This window comes from Phaseolus vulgaris, chromosome 2 (assembly GCF_000499845.2).
Source record: "Phaseolus vulgaris cultivar G19833 chromosome 2, P. vulgaris v2.0, whole genome shotgun sequence".
NCBI classification, from domain to species: Eukaryota; Viridiplantae; Streptophyta; class Magnoliopsida; order Fabales; family Fabaceae; genus Phaseolus; species Phaseolus vulgaris.
Window position 1 is genome coordinate 45,432,477 of NC_023758.2, and position 9,045 is coordinate 45,441,521.

The following is a 9,045-nucleotide window of genomic DNA, read 5'->3' on the forward strand; positions in this document are numbered from 1 at the left end:
GTAGCATGTAATAGGTAGCAGGTAACACGTAGCAAGTAACAGGTAGCGAATAACAAGTAACATGTCAAAAATAATAAGTAGCAGGTAGTAGGTAGTAGGTAACATGTAGCAGGTAGCAAGTGTCAAAGAGGTAATAGGTAACTGATAATAGGTAACAGGTAACAGGTGATAAGTAGTAGTAGAAAATAGAAGGTAGTAGGTAGTAGGTAGCACGTAGTAAGTAGATGATTGCAAGTAACAGGTAGCGAATAACAAGTAACATGTTAAAGATAATAAGTAGCATGTAGCAGGTAGTAGGTAACATGTAACAGGTAGCAAGTATCAAAGAGGTAATAGGTAAAAGTAGTAGGTAACTGATAGTAGGTAGCAGGTAACAAGTAATAGGTAGTAGTAGAAAGTAGAAGGTAGTAGGTAGCAGGTAACATGTAACATATAACAAGTAGTAGGTAACAAGTAACATCTAGCAAGTAAAAGATAACAAGTAGCAGGTAGAAGGTAACAAATAACAGGTAACAAATAGCAGGTAGCAGTTGGAGGGTAAACGGTAATGGATAGAAGATAAAAGGTAAAAGGTAGTGGGTAGAAGAAGAAGGTAAAAGGTAACAAGTAGTAAGTATATTATATCAGGTAACACGTAGAAAGTAACCGATAGAAGGTAGCAGATAATAAGTAACAAGTAACATATCAAAGGTAACAAGTAACATTTAGAAAGTTAACATGTAATAGGTAACTTATAACTAGTAATAGGTAGCAGGTAAAATTAATTAATTAAATAATAAATATAAAAATATAGAAATAAATTAAAATTGTCGAAAAACTGTATTAAAATTTTGTTTGGTTTACTTAAATTTAATAAATTTTAATTGGGACAACTTAAAAAATATTTTGTCTATTAGATTTCAGTACACATCAAATTATTTACAACAATTCATATAAACTATCTTACTATCATGCATGTCTTATATTTATTTGTATTTGTGTTACGTATTTTTATTTTAAATGTAAATTAAACAATAGAACTTAATTTCTGATTAACGGTTTGCTGTTTCTTTTCTTCCCTGAAACCCCGTTTTGCTTCTGGGAAGGAGGTTGCTACTGAGAGCTTCTTCTTATTCGTCGTCTTCCATTTTTTTTTTCTCTTTTCGCTTTGATGGTTTATCTGTCGAAGCGACGCCGTTTCGTTTTCGACTCGGTTTGATGGAGTATGTTTCTCTTTAATCTCGAGGGGGCGGTAGTTTAAACATGAAATGTTAGTAGATTGAGGTTGTTCGTGTAGCTGTAAAAGAGGATACAATGAGACACCTAATTAGACAAAAAAAATGGAGACATCCAATTGACAAGAAGGGACATTGACATGAAGAAGAAGGGTCAAAGTTGTTTCAATCAATTGTTTGTTCATGTGCTCAACAACCCCATTTTGTTGTGGGGTGTGGGGGGGGGGGAGAAGAGGTTTGGTAGAGAATTCCCTTGGATTCCATAAATTCCTCTTATTGGTAAGTTAAACATTCACATGCATTCTAAGTGCGAATAGCGTATAGTATACCAAATTGATTTTTATACCAAGGTAATATTTTTAAAAAATTGGAAATAACTTAATGAATTTTCTTGCTTAAGTGCATTTTTATTTTATATGATCTATAATTTATGGGTTACATTTGCAGATTGTTTTTCCATAAAGTGCTCCCTTCGGACAAAAGTTCTCCTGTTCCTATTTCTCTCCCTTTCATCTTCCACAGCCACACTTTCTGCGGCAATCTAGAAAAGGCTATTAATTTCATACTCAATGAAGTTTGTAAGTTTCTTCCTCTATACCTTTGTTACATGTTCCTGGGCGTGTAGGGGTGGGGCAGTACATACGATGTACACTCCTTTGGTAAATGTTCTCTTCATTGTTTAAATTTGTTTTTTACCCTGGGTTTTGCAGACATGTTTGAGCAAAGGCAGGGGCTTTCACTTCCCACCATGTCACATGCTGAATTTTTGTGGGATTAGGATATTATTAGATTGCCCACTAGACCTTTCTGCTCTCCTTGCCTTCTCCCCTATACCTACATCTCTGGATTGTTTGTCAGTTGTTGAAAGCTTCAACACTGAGGCTAATGGTTTTGATTCAGGGGTTGGGTTTGGGAAAAGACAGAAAATTGAAAAGCTCCTTCATGCTCAAAGCTTACTTTTTGCTGAACCTTGGTACAAGACTGTTAATAATTTGCACCTGTGGAATTCCTCTTTCATTGATGTTGTATTAATATCCAGTCCAATGGGTATTATGGGGTTGCCCTTTCTTACTCGAATAAAGGGTTTCTCAGCTAAGGTAGTCTTTTGATGTTGTTATTATTGGGCTATATTCTCATTTTTGTTGATTTCTGTCACCAAAATAGTTAGCTTAATATTTGTTCAATTGGTTAGATATATGTAACTGAAGCATCAGCAAGATTAGGTCAGCTAATGATGGAGGATCTTATATCAATGCATGTGGAATTCAGGCATTTCTATGGACCAGAAGAATCAAATTTTCCATCGTGGCTGAGGCAGGAAGAGCTTGAAATCCTTCCTTCTGAATTGAGAGAGATAATATTAGGAAAAGATGGACTGGAGTGGGGTGGTTGGATGCCTTTGTACAGGTGATCTACCATTTTATCTCAAAAAATTTATATGGTACTAAATATTTCTTTATCTAAAAAGCTGAATGAAATGTGCTTGACTAGTAATTGCAATGTTCTATGATATTATCTTGTGATGGATTAATTATATTTTTTCATGTAAAATTGCTCTTGACTTCCTTGTTGCTTCCTTGCTTGAGATTTATGTCTGACCCTTGGTATGTTTGAGTGGATAGCAGATGAGGCGAGGGAAATTTTGAACTTTTGTTTCTAAAAGCCAACTTTCTCCTTGTTTTTCTATTTTCTCTTCATCTAAACAAAAGAAAATATCTTGTTATTTTTGTTTTCTCTCTTTTCTATTTTCTTTCCTTTCATCCAAACAGAATGTAAGATTCGGTGAAAATCACTTGAACCCTATTCTGGGTAAGGGATGGATGTGTTTAGAACTCATCTGGTTCTGGGATTCTCTAAGTTTTTTGTGTTGTTTAATATTTTTATATGCTCATTTATAGAGTCCTTGTTAGTGTAGTTAAGCTGTTGCTTTTTACACTGTTACAGAAACCTTGTTGCTGTGCCCGTTTCTTCTTCGAAGTCAATTATAGCAATTTTTTTGTTTGAAGTTAATTTGTGGAATTTCTCAGTGCAGCTGATGTGAAGGATTGTATGCTAAAGATTAACACTCTTAATTATGCTGAGGAAGCTTGCTACAATGGTACATTGGTTATAAAGGCATTCAGCTCTGGTATGGAAATAGGCAGTTGTAATTGGGTCCTAAATAGTCCAAAGGGAGATATTGCTTATGTTTCAGGATCCAGCTTCATTTCTGCACATGCAATGCCTTTTGATTACTGCAGTTTACAGGGGACTTGTGCATTAATTTATTCAGACTTCTTCTCCTTGGGTGATACTCAAGATAGTTCGGATGCGGATAATTATTCTGTTTCAGCTGCTGATAAGCTACAACCTATGAGGTACTCTCTATGTTTCACCCAGATACCTGTTATTGTTGTTCAAGTTTTCATCCTCTGGCTGTAGTAATGAATATGTATATATTGACTTCCATATGGTTTATTATTTAAGTTCTCAAGATTTAGCTGGATTCAACCATAACTCTGTTGAGAACTCAGAGGAAAAGGAAAAGCTGGATTTCATATGCTCAAATACTATAAATTATATACAAAAAGGTGGTTCTGTTCTTATTCCTATTGATCGACTTGGAACTGTTTTGCTTCTTTTGGAGGAAATGACGGCATCACTTGAAGCTTCAGATTTGAAGGTGTCCTTTCCTTTTTTACTATCTTCCCTATGAATCAATTATCGAAGTCAAGAAAAGCTATGACGGATATGTGGAATATATTTTTTGGGTGTCAATTAGCCTTGTTCTGCATCATACTAACTAGTAAAAAACCTATCTTTATCAACTAATGTGGCATTAGCCTTAAGTTCTGTTTATTTTTCTTATTCTAATTCTGTACTTTTGTTTGTCAAGAGACTTGACCATACCAAATGATACTGGTTACCAGTGTTCATTATTCCAATTTTACTGCCTTATATTTTATATTTTGTGCTGCAATGGAAATTGGGAAAAACTGGAAATGCCAAAGTTCCATCTTTCAAAGTTTGTAAAGTGAACTGGAAACCAATTAGTTTTTCTAATTAAAGAAGCAGAGTTATCTGGAAACTGGATTTCTGGATTAATATCGGATATCACTCACTGATTTCTATTATTAAGTAATCACAATTTTTCTATTTGTAGGTTCCAGTTTATATAATTTCTTCAATGGCTGAAGAATTACTGGCATTGCTTAATATCATACCTGAGTGGCTTTGCAAACAACGGCAAGAGAAAGTACGGACCATTAGAATTATTAATTTGGTACCTTGCACTTGCATACTTTTATTTCTGGAGTTTGACTTCTTTTTTACCTACTGTAATTGCTGCTGCAGTTATTTGCTGGGGAACAGCTGTTTGCACACGTCAATCTCTTGAAAGAGAAAAAGATTCATGTGGTTCCTGCTATTCATTCACATGAACTCTTGTAAGTTCTTTTTTACCATGTTTTCCTTTATGCTTGCTTATAATAATCTAATTAAAATTGATGTGATTGGTCAAATTTTGTATGTTTTCTGCACTTCTTATCTGCGAAATTTTGCAATGTTAACTATTTGGGTAACGCTTTTGTTTCACAGCAGTTGAGTTTCTGTTAATGGCTTCAAGATATGAGAAGCACTTATTTTAACAAACTGAACTAGTCAGAAATGGTTTGCCTAAACTTTTTTTATTTTTAGTTTCTATCAGAAACTAAAGTATTTCTTGTAGAACTAATTGGCAGGAACCCTGCATTGTATTTTGTCCTCACTGGAGTATGCGAATGGGTCCTGTTGTTCATCTGCTTCGACAATGGTGTGGCAATCCAAATTCTTTACTTATTCTTGAGGTATGATATATTTCCTGTTACAACGTTAATATGCTGTGTTAGCGACACCATTTTACACTATACTTTAGTGTTATTATTACATTCCCTTATCCCATCCTTACACTGTTCTGGATGTAGCTCAACTTTCTGGATAATTTGTTTAAATTACACGAGCTACCTAGCACCATTGCCAGTGATAGGGGATCCCATCTTTATTAGCAAGATTTGAAGTGAGTTGTTGCAACTTCAATTCCAATGTGATGGACAAACTGAGATTGTTAACAAGTGCCTTCATACTTATCTTAGATGCATGTGTTCGAATGAGCATTATTCTTGTCCAAGTGGCTTGCCTCGGGGAATGGTGGTATAATATCAATTTTCAGTCTTCCATTCATACTACTCCTTATGAAGTAGTTTATGGACAGGTGCCCCCAATCCATCTGCCTTACCTCCCCGAAAAAGCTTCTAGCTTAGCAGTAGAATTACCAGAGATGCAGTAATATATATAATTACTCAAATTCCATCTTCTTAAAGCTCAGAACTGAATAATCCGCATTGGAGATTTTGTATATCTCAAGCTGCAACCTTACCAATAAGTTCTTTGGCCCTTTCAAAGTGATTGATCGTATTGGTGCAGCTATATACCAAATAAAGCTTCCACCTGTGCAAAGATACATGATGTGTTTTATGTATTCCAATTGAATTATGCACATTGAATTCTACTCTTCCCTATAAACCCGAGGTCGCCACTGATAGAAAATGGTAAAAAGGGGTTGTATCACTGATACGAAAGTTTTAGTTAAGTGAAAGGATGTGACCATTTAGCAAACAACTTAGGATTCCTTTTATGCCTCTTCCAGGAGTCCCCAAACTTTCATCCTTGAGGTCAAGGCTATTCTTGAAGGGGAGTGTTATAGTCTTAATATGCTGTGTTAGTAACACCTTTTATACTATGCTTTATTTCTTTTACCATATATTAGTCTTAATATGCTGTGTTAGTAACACCTTTTATACTATGCTTTATTTCTTTTACCATATATTAGTCTTTTCATGTCACGTTTTCCATTTTACTTGGTTATTAGACTCTGCTAATGTGGCGCATGTGTAACAAACTTATTCTGATTCCAGCATGGCTTGGTGCTTCAATGGAATACATGTTTAATTCTCAAACAATCTACTTGCTTCCTAAAAAATATCTCACTCGTTCCAACAGCATCAGAAATTATTCAGCTATTGATTTTCCTACTATTGGTTATTTGTATTCTCGGAATTCTCTCCCTGTATCCAAATTTCCATCACATCCTTACATAATATTAATAGTTATTATGATGCTTTATTGCAGTCATTTTATTCCTTTATTTTTGAGGTACAAATGAATCTTCATATCTGCAGTATTTTAAGTTTTGTCCTTTTAATGTTGTTTGGACGTATTTGGCTGTTGCATTGGATTTCCTATATCAGCAGGATGTTTTGAATCTTGAGCTAGCACTTCTACCTTTCCAACCAGTTGCAATGAAGGTTCTTCAATGTCTCTTTCCCTCTGGAATTGGGTAGGCTTACCTTTCCCTTGGTCACGTCTTCCAATGTACATTGATGTATATGTGTAATTGTTCTTACTGATAATTCTCAAAATCTCTATAAACATCGAGCCAGTAACAGTCTATACTCTTTAATTATACCACCCAAGAAATATAGGGGGAAGAACGACCTATGGAAAATGAAAAATACAGCCTTGATAAATTGTTCGATTACTGATGTTTGTAGAATTAACATCTATGGATGGTTCCATATAATGTTTTTTTGGCTAGGCAATAGGATTACATTGCGTATACCTTCCTTTTCTTCCCACTCCATTTCAAAGTACCTATACCCAAAACTTGGTGTATTTTTTGAAAACATTAATTTCTTTATAATTTTGTCATTAAAAATGTAGCATAAATATAATATAAAACTATCCATATTTCTTCGTTTAATTGGATAGGTTCTAATAGACTGATACCACATTAGAAATGGTCTTGGACTAACTAACCCCTGAAATTTTTAATATAAAATTATTCATGTATCTTCATCTAACAACTTAGATTTTAGGTGAAGACCCATGAATTGTTTTATTATTAATTACGTCCTTATAAAAGATGAGTAATATGTGCCAACTACAATTTGATTTATGTATTTATTATTCTCTCGTTTGATTTCCACGCTGTAGGTTGCAGACAGTTCAACCTTTACTAAAGTTATTGCGGCCGAAGACTGTACTGGTAAGTATAATTATACACTATATTATACAACTACACACATGCATGTGATAAAATGATTGTTTGTTTTCATTTTTATTCCTTTCTTAATCTCTAGTGTCCTGAGGAGTTGAGACTGCAGACCAACCTTTCCAGTGAAAACTCTTTCTCCGTTTTGTATTACACTGAAGCTGAAACTTTGAAAGTACCATATCGAAAGCACAGCTCAGAGATAAAAATTGCTACTGATTTGGCTTCCCATTTTTATTGGAAAACATTCAAAAAAGAAGAAATCAATATAACAAAATTGAAGGGAGAGCTACTAATGGAAAATGGCAGACATCACTTGCTATTGGAAAATGATAACAAAAATTCCTCGAGTAATAAGTCTTTGGAACATTTGGGTTTACCTGATTCAGAAAAACTTATGGCTGCATTATCAAAGATGGGCATCAGTGGAAATATCGAACATGGTATGAGTGATGCTAAATCACAAACTGCATGTACAATTCACATACATGACCCTTACAAAGCCTCTATAGAGATTGGAACCACTGGTACTATCATTACTACTGCTGATGAGAACGTGGCTTCCTCCATTTATAAAATTATCGACAACATTTTGAAGGCGGTTTAATGCATTTCTCTACTTGTTGTAAAATGCTTGTATGAGCATACATTGTTTATAGTGTCAGTCAATAACACAATATAGGAGCTGCTTAATTTTAATGGATAATTTGACTTGATTTTGAGCTATTGATGTTAGAGAAGTGGAGTGGGTGTTTGGAAATGACGTTAATTGATTTGAAATGGAAAGATTTTGTAAATATAAATTGTGGGTTATTATAAATCTAAATTATTATTTACACCTTCAAAGCTTTTCATGTTAGGGTCAATTTGTTCTTTAATAACTCAAAATCTTTAAATGAAACATCAAAATTCCATTCCGGATAAAAAAAAATTCAGAATTGAAAATAATACATTTCAGAAAAATTTATTCAAAATATATTATTGTGTTATGGAATAGGAGGTCCAGAATGTAATTTTATTTATATCCCATCTTTTAAGAGTATTTTATTTATATCCCATCTTTTAAGAGTATTTTTGGCTTTTTCCCTATAATTGGGTGGAGCGAGTAAGGATCCAAGGGAAGGTGACAAAGAGGAAAACATTAAAAAATATTCTTCGTGAGAATTTCATATTTTGAAACACATTTCTTATTATTTCTTTTAATCAATAATATCGAATATTTGAAACATTTATCTATAATAAAAATATTTTGTTGATAGTTGGTATGGTGGTAATCACCCATTTCTATCCTTTTTCTAGTTATTCTTTTAAGTCACATTTGAGAATATTTACAATATAATTAAATTATTTTATTTCTTTCTTTTATATTTTGTTGATAGTTGGTATTGTGCTAAATACCTCTTTCTACTCATACTAGTTACCGTTTCTTTTAAGTCAACAGTATCAAATATTTGAAAATAGTTACAGTGTGATAAAATTATTCAGTTAATTTCTTTTATATTTTATTCATAATTGGTATCTTGGTGATTACATTTCAACCCTTCTTAACTGAAAGGGATGTGTGAATATTATTTAGTTTTTACATTCATATATAAGTTTATATATATATATTTTTTAGTTAATTACTTACAAAAAATAATAAAATATAATGTAATATAAATAATACACTTAAGTGGAAGACCATGTGTTTTTGTTAGTATATATAATAAAAATATATGTTTTGATTTACATATTTTTTATGTTTTATTTTATTCATCCCACTAC

General features: G+C 33.2%; 1 protein-coding gene across 3 annotated transcripts; it reads left to right on the top strand.

Moving 5' to 3' along the window:
* The first annotated feature begins 995 nt into the window (after positions 1–995).
* On the top strand, positions 996–8,021 carry LOC137812595 (uncharacterized). Of its 3 annotated transcripts, none has more exons than XM_068614685.1 (12): positions 996–1,493; positions 1,662–1,792; positions 1,925–2,311; positions 2,407–2,621; positions 3,242–3,571; positions 3,681–3,876; positions 4,357–4,449; positions 4,548–4,639; positions 4,921–5,038; positions 6,482–6,567; positions 7,224–7,275; positions 7,370–8,021. In XM_068614685.1, the coding sequence occupies exons 2-12, from the start codon at positions 1,784–1,786 to the stop codon at positions 7,886–7,888; spliced, it is 2,097 nt and encodes a 698-aa protein (XP_068470786.1). In that variant the 5' UTR covers positions 996–1,493; positions 1,662–1,783; the 3' UTR covers positions 7,889–8,021. The 3 variants fall into 3 exon arrangements, with proteins under 3 accessions (XP_068470786.1, XP_068470785.1, XP_068470787.1); XM_068614684.1 differs by having other exon boundaries at positions 1,030–1,493; positions 6,479–6,567; XM_068614686.1 differs by having other exon boundaries at positions 1,080–1,270; positions 1,615–1,792.
* Positions 8,022–9,045: the final 1,024 nt, after the last annotated feature.